The sequence below is a fragment of the Acyrthosiphon pisum genome, chromosome A1 (assembly GCF_005508785.2).
Source record: "Acyrthosiphon pisum isolate AL4f chromosome A1, pea_aphid_22Mar2018_4r6ur, whole genome shotgun sequence".
NCBI classification, from domain to species: Eukaryota; Metazoa; Arthropoda; class Insecta; order Hemiptera; family Aphididae; genus Acyrthosiphon; species Acyrthosiphon pisum.
The window spans coordinates 141491669-141506399 of record NC_042494.1 but is presented as its reverse complement, the minus strand read 5'-3'; the positions used below and the strand labels follow the sequence as shown (position 1 = coordinate 141506399).

Genomic DNA, 14731 nt, shown 5'->3' with positions numbered 1-14731 from the left:
TTACGGACATGTCATTTTTCAATTTTTTTAATTTTTTTTTCTATAAAATATCAATAAAATTTTATTTGTTTGGTAAAAATACGTGAAAATTTAATGCAAGGCTCTGATATATTATTACAATAGCAATTGTAAAATATTAAAAATACATAGGCACACATTTTTTTTATAAGCATTTGAAGTTGAAATTTTGACAACATTTATCAAATTTAAAATTGAATAATTATTTTGTAGTTAAAAATGTATAAAATGTTTATAACAAACTTTTATATCTAAGGATTGAAAATTTAAAACAAGATTCCACGTAAATATTTAATTCTGTTTCCAAAAACTCTAAGAAATACATAAGCACAGTTTATTTTTATAGTCATTTTAAGTTCAAATTTGGACGAAATTACATATTAAAAAACCAAGAATAACTATTTTAATTATTTTGTTGTGATTGTATAATACTATTCGTGGGTAGGTACTTGAAACTTATAAAGTGTACTATTATATATCTATGATAGTATCACGGTTTTTTTATGTATAACGCGTAATAAGTATCTAATAGATAATGTGATATGATTAATTTGGAATTTATGACAGGTATCTATTATAGGTAAATTTTTTTTTATACCATAGATATAAATGTATAATATTATGTCTTACATCTAGACTGACAAACCGTCTCCGCTCAGAATCGTTTTTCTCATACAGTGATATTATATCATTGAATTCAAATTAAATACTGTCCATTATACAGTGACCCACTTGTAACCTACTGTACAGCAGAGCGACATCCACTTACCCACCTTTTTTATATTTAAATACAAATAATAATAATGAAAGCCGATTTTAAGTGGATACTCCAGTGGCAATAATAAAGCACAGTTTATGTAAAACTAAATCATAGTGTTATTAAGACCAAATAAATAAATATTAAATACATTATTATACTTTCTTCTCGACTTTCTTTGAATATAAAGAAAAAAATATGCATATTTGATGATTTTTCATTATTTTTAATGGAGCGATAATAAAATACTTGATTCAAATACAACTACTTCCACCAATTATTAAAACTCATAATAACAAAGAATTTATAATTCTTTCAAACATTAATACAATAAAATATCTATATATTTAAAGAATACAATGTTATGTAATACATAAATTAATGGCCAAGACTAGCACTTAAACCAAACCTAGTACCAGTAATTTATATAAAAACACATTTTTACTTTTTTAGCACATATAATAAAAGCAAGAGAAAAAAAGACACGTTGAACTATAATAACAATAAGAAATATTAAGACACGCTGATCTCTACATTTGTACAGAAAATTCGTTATGACATGCGAGTTTGGGTCAATACTGATGAGGGCAACTCTGGAAAATATCGTTAGACCATCAATCTCTGAGATCCCTCTTTTTCTTACTCAACAAGCGTTCTACGAAGGAATTTCATTATACGACGTCATAAGTACGAGGAGATGGGAAATGAGAGAAATTATGATGTATAAATATAATATATTAAAGATTGTGGGGAAGAAGAAATGGAAAAATCCACGTGGGTATAATTTTCTTACATAAACGATTTTTACTGAACAATATAAGTTCTCAATATGTATTTAGTATAAACCTTTTTTGAAATCAACAATTGAGTATAAAACTGATATCCATTACTGATATTACACATGTATAGAACAACCAAAAACACTACACTAAAAGAGAAAACAACTATAGGTATATTTACCGTGTTTATAAACTATGAACGAACTAACAAAATCGAAATATTAAAAAAAAACAAGAATTATACACTATTTTCTGTGTTAATTTAAAAACCTCGATGACTGTCAAATGTCAACTAATTTGTTTGTAAATAATAATAATAATATAAAATATAGGTATTCAAATTTGCTCACAGATTCTTTATAAAGTCTCTAGCAAAATAAAAATGACAGGCTCAAAAACGTGTAGCACACGAAATGAATCTACTTATAAGCAGTGGTTTTCGAAGAGTCATGTCCCCAATTTGGAAGAATTGTTTTGTTCTTTGCCGTATTGATTAAAATACACCAATTGTTCAATACTACGTGTCCTTGGGCATGTTATTATATCAAAAGATGACCAATCAGCGTCTGACTTGGCGAACGCAATAATCTCATCCACCGTATTGTCATCATACTTGTAACGGCTTCCATACCGTTTATAATACTATATTTCCAACATCTGGTATCACGAACGAGTTTTTAATGAAGTTTTAAAAAAACTATATTAAATTTCATTGCTTACGTATAATTGACTTACTTTAACGTACCTCGTACTAACTACATATATCAAAATTGAATTAAACTGATAAAATCATTTGAAATGCACCACACCACATCAGTATATACACATAAATGTTCATTTAACTTTTAAGAACATTATTAATATTTGATTATGTTGTAATTTTTTTCCCATTTAAATTATTTATTAGATAAAAAATGATACATTACCCTATGTCGTATGATAATATAAAAGCCTACGATCATGATTCAAGAAAACATTTAATACGTAGAACAAAAGAATCTTTTTTGAATAAAGGAAACTACTAGCGTGCATCGTTGTGACAACCAGGAGATTATTCCGGTAAACTGGGGAAAATTTCGTGTCGAAAATTAAAAAAAAACCTCCATATAGGGTCGTCACGCTCTGGTTGCAAAGTAAAACGCATTATTGTTAGCGTTGGGTAGTTTTTTCCATCGTTGTGTCAATAGCCTCTTATAAAACTTAATGTTTCTAGGGTTTTTTGCGCAAACGAACCAAAATCAATCTGTACACGGTCTACTTGTGTCGGTTTCGCACGAATAAAACGTTTTCATAAGTAAAACTGATCTAGAATAAACCTTGAAAACTCAACGACCTGTATCCAGAGGTCTACGACTTTTAGAGCAATTGCTATAATTTGGATACTATACTCCACCAATTCACTTTAGAGTTATTACATTTTGAATTTAAATAATGCATTTAAATACCAATGGGCATGATCGCGTAAAGTTTGTTAAATCTATATAGTTAGGTAACATTATATATACTATACAGGTATAAATATGTATGTATATAATATATATACTATACGCATGTATTTATGTATTTATTTATTTATGGACGGGGTCTATTGAGATTTCAGAAAAGGTATATACACATTTTCTTTTTAGAAATCGTATAATATATTTTGTTGTAGTCTCTTAGGACGAACATAGTTATTATTTCCCATTATAAAATAATTCATTTTTTTCCGGGCCAAGTTAACCGGCTTAAATCACACACGCGCGGTGTTCAGCGAAAACACGTCGCCGCATAACACCCGTAACCACCACCACCACCAACCATGTCTTTAGAAAACCGTTTGACTTCCCCACTTTTTTTTTTAATGTCGCTGAGTATATCGCATATAGTCGGACGTGTGAAAACGACACGGTATATTATTCATTCGTATCAGCAAAAGAGTAAGAAAAAAGATGATGGCTAATGGACCAGAGAAAACGTCGGGGTGAATAGAGATAAAATGCGTATACGACACAAACCATGATAGTGATGGTGGTCATTATATATGTAAAGAAAATATATTTTACACATACACTATACATGGTAGGTATATACGATTTTTGTGGGTTTTTTGCCAAAAATAATATTATTGTTAATATTATATTTTGTTTCTCGTAGACGCGGTGTAAGTAATAGTAGAACTGCTACATTGTGGAATAGAGGGAATAGGGGAACGGTTTTGAGTGTGTTATCCCAATAGAAAAAAACCGCAAGAGATCTCGTGCATCTAAGTTGTGCTTTAGTTATGCGTGGGGCAGATCGGGTATAAAGGATTCACGCCGTACACGTACCATGGCCTCTTTGATCTGCTTGACACCGATCGGGTTGAACCATTGGTGCATGTTGATGAACCGTTTAGGCACCATTTTCAAATGGTGCCTTTGGCCGGCCACGGCCGCCGCGGTCGTAGGTATCGGATACGTGGCAGACAGGCAACCACCGACGGACGACTGGTGGTGTTGCGGCGCCACGGCTCCGGTCGTGTCCACGGTTAACGGGGTGGTTGCCGCAGCATCTTGCACCAGACCGACGCCAGTGGCCAGAGGATCTGGCATCGGGTTTTCCAGTACCACCATGACGTCGACGGCGTTGGAGTCTCGGCGGTCGACAGTTAGTCAAGCGCCGCTAAACGCACCGCCGGATTTCGACCATGGTGATATAACGAGCGTATGTTTAAAGTTAGTACCTATTTATATTACAATATGTGATATCACCCACAAACGTCACAAATTTTTTTTACGAAAGAGAAAAAATGTTTTTACAAATATCATAAGATACCTATAATCTTCAAAAACACGACAACCGCGAGGATGAATATCGGGACGACGAATACGGTTCGAACACGGTCAACGACGGAGTCCGCCCATAAAGACAGTCGCACAAACACTGATGCGTGTGCGTGAGCGCGGATGAAGGCGGCGGCGGCCGCGTGTGCGTTTTGCCGCGCGCGCGTCGTCGTCAGGCATATAGGCGGCAGGCGGCGGCAACAACGTTCGCGCTAGGTGGGAAGAAGCGTGCCCCGCACATCGCCCGCGACGAGTGCGGCGGCGCATGCGCACACCGCCTCGGCCGGGCCAACGTCCAATCGCAACCGGCCATACGGATTCTCGTCGCAGTCGTCAGGCGATCGGGCAAGAAAATTCCCACCATTTTCGCGAAACTACACAATATTATACGCACGTCCGACAGAAGTCCGGAAGTCTTCTATGTATATTATATAATAATGATGATGATAATAGTAAAAATAGTAATAATATACCGTACAATATAAAATACTGTCGTATGGTATGGTAAAAGAAAACCTAACGCTCGTCTAGGCTTACGTCTAGTACGTTAAGAGTGTATAAAATATACAGTGTATAGTACGCACTCGCCACTCGGTTTGTACAGTAGTTTGGATTTAGACCCCGAAATTCCGAAGTGAAAACAATTGGCCGTCCGAAAAAAATACGCATTACGTTTTATATTATTAATAATTACTTAATTTGTCCTACTCGCTGGCACGCTGTGACTATGACGAGTAGTACGTTTAGACATGACAGCGGAATTAAAATATTACACTGTATTGTACGCGGCGTGTAGAACGCATTTCATGCTATGTGAATATGCAAATGTGTGAAAAATAACAACACGCCACTGACTACTGCTGTTCATCACCGATGACAGTGAAGGGTTTTTATTCGCAATTAACAGTTACTTTAGAGCGCAAAATGTATAACGATATAATAATAAAAAAACCATATAACACATTTACTTTATTTCTCAATGAATAAAATAATTAAAAACCACGATAGTTATATATAGTTAATAACAACTTCAGCAGACTATCATATCTTAAAAATATTTATAACACTACTTTATCGTCAATCTACCACAAGATAAATCTCAATACGATGAGGTAACGTAAGGACGGCAGCAATTAGAACAAATTATTTTAATTATACCAAACTGGAAATACTGTAACGCTATACCTATCTCAAATCGTCATTAAGTACAATCTTTAAAATGATTCGTTATGTCAAGTCTTCTTAGGAATATTATACCAGTGTAACAATTTCTAAATAAATGACTACAATATTTAATTGCATTTAAGGTATTTCTATGACGTGCAGTTTCAACGAAGATTTATTTCTCAGCTTGGATACATACAATTATTATATTGTAACTTTTTATTTTTCATACTGAATAGATATAATATATATCCCAGAGGTTCATTACCCTTCTCCAAGCTGCAAGTTTTTACCTTCTAGTAATCAAATTAAATCTGGGATACCACAGTATAATATACATTTTTAAAAGCCATCGTAAAAACGACTTGAATACACAAAAGAAACACCCAGAGCTGGTCTTAATAAGCAGACTTTAAGAGGGGTGAGCGTAAAGAAAAACCCCATTAAACAGCAGCCATAAAAATTTGAGATTTTACCCGCTCGCCGCTTCACACAAAAGTTATTGGCAGATTTAATCATTTAACTCTTGTAATTAGGTTAGATTCATGTAACCAATGAACATTTTTTTAATTTGCTTTATCCAACAGTATTATAATTTCTGAGAATACACTAAGGTCACTTAATGCACGTATTTAGTTTAAAAATACGTTAGGGGGATTTTTGGTATAACCATAAAAAATTATCTAATTCCGTATGCAACAAATTAATTTTATAAATTGCACGATGACAATAATTAAGTTTTATCACGAGAAAAATTGTATTACAACTTGTTTGAGCATCCCATGACCATTGCAGTCAAAGAAATAGTCGACTTCCAATGGAATATTTACTACTTAACGTCATAAAGGATATTTAGTTCTCTGAAAAACCAACAGAGATTGTAAAAACATCAGTTTTTAGTAAGTACAAAATAATATCAAGTTTTCAGATCCTTACATGATAATTAATAATTAATATATATAACTGTTCCGGCATTTATAGTTTTAGAATATAAATAATTTAAATTTCTAAGTACTTAAATAATTTTGAATACCTACTTCCCGTGCATACACTATACAAACGTATTTATTTTTAATCCTCGGACGTCTTATACAAGTAAGTGAAACAACAACCAGCAAACCTCATGAAAATTATAATACGAAACAGGAGATGACGAAGTTTTAATGAATAAAATAACAATTATCGTACGTCGAGTTACATTGTTTACACCGAATGAAATAAAATCTTATTAACAACGTGCTAACTATATTTTGCGAAGGAGAAAAAATACTTTTCTTCGCCAAATAAATTGAAAAATGAAAATAATTTAATATTATATCCGGTATATGAATAGACTATAGATACTACCAAAATGTCCACCCACGTAATACCCAATGTCTGCATAGTTAACACTTTGTCCATGGCACTTTTTTATTGTACTTTATTTGTTGTGAACGCCAGACGAGTTTAACTAGATTCATACGAATATAATGTTATAATGTTAAATACACGCGCTCGTCGTTACACACAGCCTCACTTCTTCTACCCGGAATCCACAAAGACTATAATATGGTATGACGATAATGTTTAAATACCGTGATCGATTATTATTTTTAGTTTCTTTAGATTAATTTAACACAGAAAACTGTCTATATTATTGCATCTAGTGAACGAACTCACATGACGAAATGAGATATTAATTAATAGGTTTTCCTTTATATTTATTTATTTTTTTATACGAAGTACTTGAGGTCAACGGTTCGAAGCAAATATCGTTTACCAGTCATCCGTGCGAAAAGCACTCTGAGTGTTATGTCCCGGAACAACGTAAAATGTATTTCACCTCCAACTCATCCCTCCCCACCCTCTCCCCCTTAACCACTACCAACGACATTATAATCACATCACAGACACACTTCCGAATAAAAGAACAAAGCAGATACACAATTGAACAATAACAAACGGACATCGATATACGTTCGCACGTCGCAAGCAACGGAGGTGCATTCCCTCTAGAGCGTGCAATGGGGTTGACGGAGATTTCGGGGCAAAAATAAATCGAGACAGATTTTACGCGTTCAGCGATAACAATTTACCTACCCGAGCAAAATAAAATCTGAAAAATATTCCAACATTAAACGCAATGTGCCCACAACAAACATAGGTACACATATCCGGCGTAAATGTCTTTAAATATTCTATCACGTAAGGCTTATGGCAACGTAAATATAGACGACCGGTGGCGGCGTTTGACGTGAATATTGTGCACGGCCGATTGTTGTGTGTCGGCGCCGCCGCGCGCACGAATTGCCAATGCTTTTTAAACGTTTTTTCTCGTCGCAGCCTTCCACCCACCGACCCACGCACCCAGAGCTACTACTACTACCACTACAAAGTCGTCGGTCACGAACAGCGTGATGTTTTTCAATACGTATATACATAATATTATATAATATCCACTCAAAATAGATCGGTTGCGTATAGAAGTAAGTCAGAGGCCAGCACAGCAGACACCGACGGTCTCGGAGTACCGTGATCGTCGTTTTCACAGTGCAGGCGGCAAAATCCGCAGTTGAGTTTTCAACGGGGGAGACAAATCGTCGCATCGCGAGGTCCAGCAAACGAAATTTATAGCGATGCAACGCGTCGACGGACGGTGGAAAAAGCTGAACCGGGAAGGCAGTAAACAACATTGCAGCGGAGGGCGTGCGTCACACACACGCACGCAAAGTACATGAATGTCAGTGAATTATAGCGGGGTCAAGTCACGTGGATGATGACGACGATCCAACACTGCGTGGTTTTCCGTGATAGTTTTAAAACAAAAATTAATGACCGGTAGTAATAATTTAAATTTTTTTAGTTTTTTTTTTTGTTTTGGTAATGTGTAATGTTGTTTCAAGGGTTACGAAACTACGGGATAACCGCAGAGGGATAGATAGTACGGACATCAAAAAAATATTGTGTATCGTTATTGTAACTCTCAGTTAACAAAAAACAGGATTCATGCGTACATGGAAAACGTTTATCATAATATACTCGCAGTTTGTTTTACGAATCTTTTTACATCACTGTATTTTTCAATTTGCTATTTATCAAAGCGAATATTCGTCTACTTTTAAAACCCTATAGTCACAATGACATGACGTTTACGCATGCACTGGAAAACAATGGGTACGCAGATAAAATATTCACTGATTAAAAGACACATATATATATATGTAATGGTAATATGCAGACAATCAGTATCAGATTAGGAGTTCTGAATCATAAAGCTTATTATTAGTCATTATACACAAGCTAACTAGCTGTATTAAATACAATTTTGAACCAAATATAGCAAATATAGCAAACATACAAAATTGAAAATACAAAAACATTATTATAAATAAAGGCGTAGGTATTATGATAATAACGACAAAAAACTACTTAATTGCTAGGATTATAAGACGACTAAGACAGTCATTTTTTTCTAGGCCAATAATTTAGTGTTTAATAATTTTGTTATGCACACATTAAATAATACTGTTTCAAAATTGAGCGATTATTCGACAATCCGTTTTACAGGGGAATTTATCCCCCCCCCCGAATTCCTAACGCATAACTGAAGTGATACCCACATAATACTACAACCCGCTGGTTTCCCTGTAAACACATAGGCAAGATGAAATATGTTGTGTATATTATACGACAAATATAATTAAGTGTCCACGAGAACTGAAACCGGATCTAGTCTAAAAACATATACATCCCTTTCGTGTAGTGTTATGCGGTACAACCTGACGACAGATCAAAGGGAAATAAATAAACAAACCACCAATCCGTCATCCATGAATCCCATATATGTATACACGAATACGAGTACCTGCATACGTGTACATGCAATATACAAGGTACACGTCACAGCGATGTAGGTATGCCATCATATGGCGTATATATAAATTTTCCATTACGCGACGCTGAACGTTTTTGACGCAAGCCCATCACTATTTCATTTTTAACGGAAAAAATAAACGGAATAAAAGGGATCTTTTGTCGCTTGGTTTTTTATTATTATTATTTTATTATTACTTCGATAAGCAAACAATGAAAAAAATCGTCACGGCCGCGAAGAACACGAACGCGCTCTTGGAACACGTTCGCACGACTAGCACGTAACGGGAATTCTAGCATACACATAAGCAGCATTATACAGTACAACGGCAACGGAGGCACTTATATTATGTAGGTACAACGCATTTCATATACATAGTCCGCATAATCGTCTGGCAATATAGTGCAACACAATAATATAATTTATAGTGTTATAATAAATATAGTAGGTAACGGAATGATGAAACACGAGCACGCATGAGCCGGGCACAGATTAGGACACTATTTGCGTCGCAATATAAAAAAATTAAGGATCCGACTCAGTTAACGTGAAATAACAGGTTGTTAGAAAAATGATATACACTCGTCGCGATGCATACACACTGCTATATAATGTAGTCGCCGTAATGGCATTAACCAAATGAAATCGAATATGACGTTAAAACACTCAATGCCGTGTAGCGGGAAAGACGCGTGTGATGTATAAATAATAATGTAATAATAATGTGCATAAAATAAACTTGTCAGGATTCTTAGAAGAAGAAAAAACACGCTTGCTTTGGGCCAGTGTTGTTTTTTGGCTTCGGTTTTTAATTATGAGTATTTGCATTCAGTACAAACCCTGAAGATTTTATTTCTCGCTTTAATAGTGTATAGTAAACCCTATGAAAATAGCATTGCCACAAGTGTAAATGTAATACTCAATACATATTATAACAACTGCATTGACTGTGTACCTACATTTATAACACAATAAAATACAAACAGTGTCCGTTAACGGACACAGTTGTTATTACATGAAATCTATGAAATCAGAGCAAACAATATGGTTTGAACCATATAAACTGAACACATTTAAATTGTATGTATTCTGCCATGTATGTACATCACACAAACACAATCAAATAATTTACTTATAAAAAACATTTGTTTTATGGTGATTAATAAATGTACTAGATAAAATTCTAAAGTATATACTACATCAATTAAACTATGCTAATACATTTAATAAATTGACAATTGACTATTAAATATAATCATATTATTTTGATAAGAATATTTTGTAATTTAAGTAATTAATTTAAAAATTAAACTAGTATAATATGACTATGTTGAATACCTATTGGGTGTACTATGCATTGAAACGAAATTTATTTGAGTTTTGTATATTGTCAAACTTTATTTCTCTAAGGTGGATAATTCTAAATAAACATTTACAAAACGTTTATTTAAAAATATGTTTTAATTAATAAGTACACAATTGAATTTGTTTACTCAAAACTTACTACAAAATAAACTATAAGATAATATAATTGAATAAATATTATTATTATTTCCTATCTACCTAACCAATAAAGAAAAATTTAAAAGTTCGATTGAAAACGAATCTGGATTAATATATTAGGTACAGAAGAAAGAATTATATTTTTTTTGACATGATAACAAACCATAGATAAATGATAAATATATTCAACTTAAACTATCACATTGGCATGGCATATGCATATAGGCATGAATACATCAATAAATATACATACCTACCTATAAGTATATTATATACAAACAGTATTTGCAATTTAACACTTTAATAGTTTAATAGTTTACGAAAACAATTATTTTTTTTAATAGGTAGAATATAAATTCATAACAACCAATGGTGAGTGGGCAGACTATACGTATCGAATTATAAAACATGCATATTTTAACTAAATAGGTAATAAAAAAAAAAAATAGAAAAAATTCAAAACAAAAATCCATTCGATGTAGGAATACACTATACATATTACATATTATAAATATAATACCGTATATAGGTAAGAAGGTAAAAACACAAGATGCAATAATACATATTTAATATTCTTCAAGCGGGTGGCATTTTGTAGTATTGGAAAATAAAAACAGAGAAAAAAGTACCTATTTATTGCTGATTTTAGTGGAAGGAAAAAACACAATAATTTCGAAAGCGTAAAACACCAAGATTAGGAAAATCGGCGGATCCGATCGAACACGGTAACCACTAGTTTTCACCGGGCGTGTTTGCAATCGAAACCAGCAATTTCTCACACTCACTATACGTGCTCTGCCAGTGGGGCGATGAAATTCAATGCGACACATAAATCTTTCGTACCAACAGCTAGACATATATTATAGGTACCTACTCGTCTTTTTTACATTATAAAACTATAACATAACAATCATAACATAATTCACGTATATAATATACATACGTCATATTTAACACAATGTGTCGAAAGAAAACTAGAGTTTATCAATACCAATAAAACTACTACCCAAAATCTTATTGTTTCCGATATTATAATAAAACCGGTTTCAAGTACTATCATAAATTTAATATATATAACTCTGTTTTCAATTAAATCTTTACAAAAACAGATCCTACAATGTCGACACCGTTGCGGTTTCTCACTTAAACTTGACCCCCCCCCCCCGACACACACACACACTCCTACCACGACCAGGACTGTACAGTCCGAAAACGCTGCAATTACACCCAAAAGATCGCCGCGTCACGGTTGCCCGACTAAAACATCGCGTACAGGTCGACAACCTCAACAATATATAATATGGTCGAACGGCGGCGTTGTTCTTCGCCACGGCCGCCGTGGGTCGTTGACGCGCTGCCTCTCACACACGCACAATGTAACAACGAAATCCGTGAACAACGATTATTTATTTTTAATATTTTTTTTTGCGTATAAACGATGACCAAAAAAATAATAAACTAGGTACATGAGGCACACTGAGTAGTATTAAACTTATCTTATTATGAGTGGGGACGAGGGCGAGATATACATACCATACAAGAATGTAGTGTGCACAAAAATAAATTGTATTATAAAAACAAAAAATAAATTACTATTTTTCGTTTACTGATATAGGTATATTTGATTTATTTTCATTTTTTAGACTTATATAAAAAATCCGTAGTGGATCTCCCAAAACAAATACCCCGGTTTTCCTTATATACACGTGGTCGCAGTTAACGATAAACCTCAAGGGGCACATTTTTGGGGGGCGATGATATTATCAGTTTGTATGTGATATCCCCAAGACGATAGTTCGCAAATAAAACAAGAGAAAAAAATCAAGCATTTTGCAGTTTTCTTACTAACGGGTCGGACGCCGCGCCACCACGGCAGCAGTATAAAACCGGTCGGTGGTCGCCAGCGGCCAATAAACATAACGGGTCAAAGGAAATTTTCAATCCTCTAGTGGGTCACTCATATCCTCGTAAAAAAAGACCTATGGCTTCTGCAACAACTGACGTTTTTAACAGACCAAACGTATCACGATGGTCTCGTAACGATATTACAAGCCAAAAGACGTTAAGGGTGATTTCGTTGTTTTAAATGTACCTATTATAATAATATATATATACTTTTTCTCTAACATAACTATGAGTACATTTTTTGGCACGTGAATGCTAAATGCTCGAAAATAACGATCTCAAATACTACACAGTTTGACGTTTTACTAAAAAAACGACTCAACTCGTTTGCGTTCGAAAATTCTGAACCGTGAAAAACAGACAATTTTAATTACATTTAACACAAAAGTTCTACACTAAAAAGAAAATTAACATGAAATACTATACTTTTAAAACTGTTATATTACTAATTTTAACACGCAAACACGATTCAGACACATTTTACTCGTTATATGCCTATCATGCAATGATTCAGGAAATTTTATTAAATGCTCCACCAACACCTAAAAGTGACACTCAAAAAAATAATAGGTTAACGAAAGAAAACAATATATAAATTGCCTTACGATATCATGTGTCACGTAATCGTTTTAGATATTTTGAACTATCAATTTACAGTAGCATTTAGATTATTATACTTACGTTTTAAATTGAAAAAATATAGGTGAATTCAGGAAAAGGAACAAAACTTAATAAAAATTTACTAAATTAAACGTAAACATTACGACATAAATCAGTCATCATGTCTAATTGCAGCAACAACACGTCAAATCCAGCATTTTCCATTAACTTTATCGATTTTTATATGAACAAGCATCATAATTACAAGCGATACACACGATTCATAGAAAGAGGTAAATGAAGGGAAGCAGAGTTTTTGCCAAACTACTGGAGTCTGAACGAGACAACATTCAGACCTCCACCATTATTAATTAGTTGTGTATCGTTCAGCTTAGACCCTTTTTGTGTATATACAGGAAGATGGGCTATAAATACCGAAATTATTAAAGAATGAAAACTTTTATTCGAAAAATATGATAAGGAAATAAATAATGTTTATATTATGTATATATAAGTCTGATTAAGTTACCTGTGTGTAAAATATTTAGTTAAGCATAGTTTACGTATATCGTCATGTAATAACTATAATATTACCTATAGGTTAGGTTAACCTAACCTATATAAATTGAAGGGATAAAAAAATATATGTTTTAAAATTTCCGAAAGTCATTCACGATAAATTTATTGAACCCTATGCCGAAATATACAAAAATATAAAGATTATAAATCACCAGGCAGTCATTTATATTGACACACTTGAAAGCGATTCGCCAAGGACATAAATAGACACCTGAGCGGAGACCGTCATGCAGAACCACCCTCGCGGGGCATGACTAATGATTAATGTATGGTGAGAACGAATTATTAAACGGAACGTGATCCGCAGGAAATTATTTGAAAAAAGACAAATTGAGTTCATAAAATGTAATCTAAGTAGAGAGAAATGAGAGGTTTTATTATCTTATGAAAAGTGAAATGGTCCAAATCATAAACGGTGACAACTCATTGGGAAACAGCCAAACCACAAAATTTTTATATAATCGTGGTTTATTAAAAAGAAATTTCACATTTGCATTCTCCAACTAATAACTACGAATACAATGTATTATCAACTATTTGAATATAATAACAATATTGACTTTAAATAGATAATATTATAAAATAAAAAACATTTATGACAAAAATAACTATACCTAATATGAATGATTCGAATTATTTAGTTTTCAAAACAATATATAGGTAAAAAGTTTAAATTATATTATAAAGTATATCTATATACAAGTTTGATAATACCTATAGTTTGTTTGGAATAAACAAAAAATATAAATCATAAATAAAAGTTTTATAT

General features: G+C 33.2%; 2 protein-coding genes across 2 annotated transcripts in view; both read right to left on the bottom strand.

The window, feature by feature from the left end:
• The window catches only part of LOC115033872, a 14655-nt gene extending 4066 nt beyond the window's left edge, over positions 1–10589 (bottom strand). Inside the window, exon 1 of the mRNA XM_029488471.1 lies at positions 3864–10589. Coding sequence (XP_029344331.1) covers positions 3864–4148 — 285 coding nt within the window. The 5' untranslated portion in view covers positions 4149–10589. The remainder of the gene's footprint in view (positions 1–3863) is intronic.
• Positions 1–14731, bottom strand: part of LOC100159140 (pumilio homolog 2) — a 111767-nt gene that overhangs the window by 57777 nt on the left and 39259 nt on the right. The gene's annotated exons all lie outside the window — the stretch shown is intronic.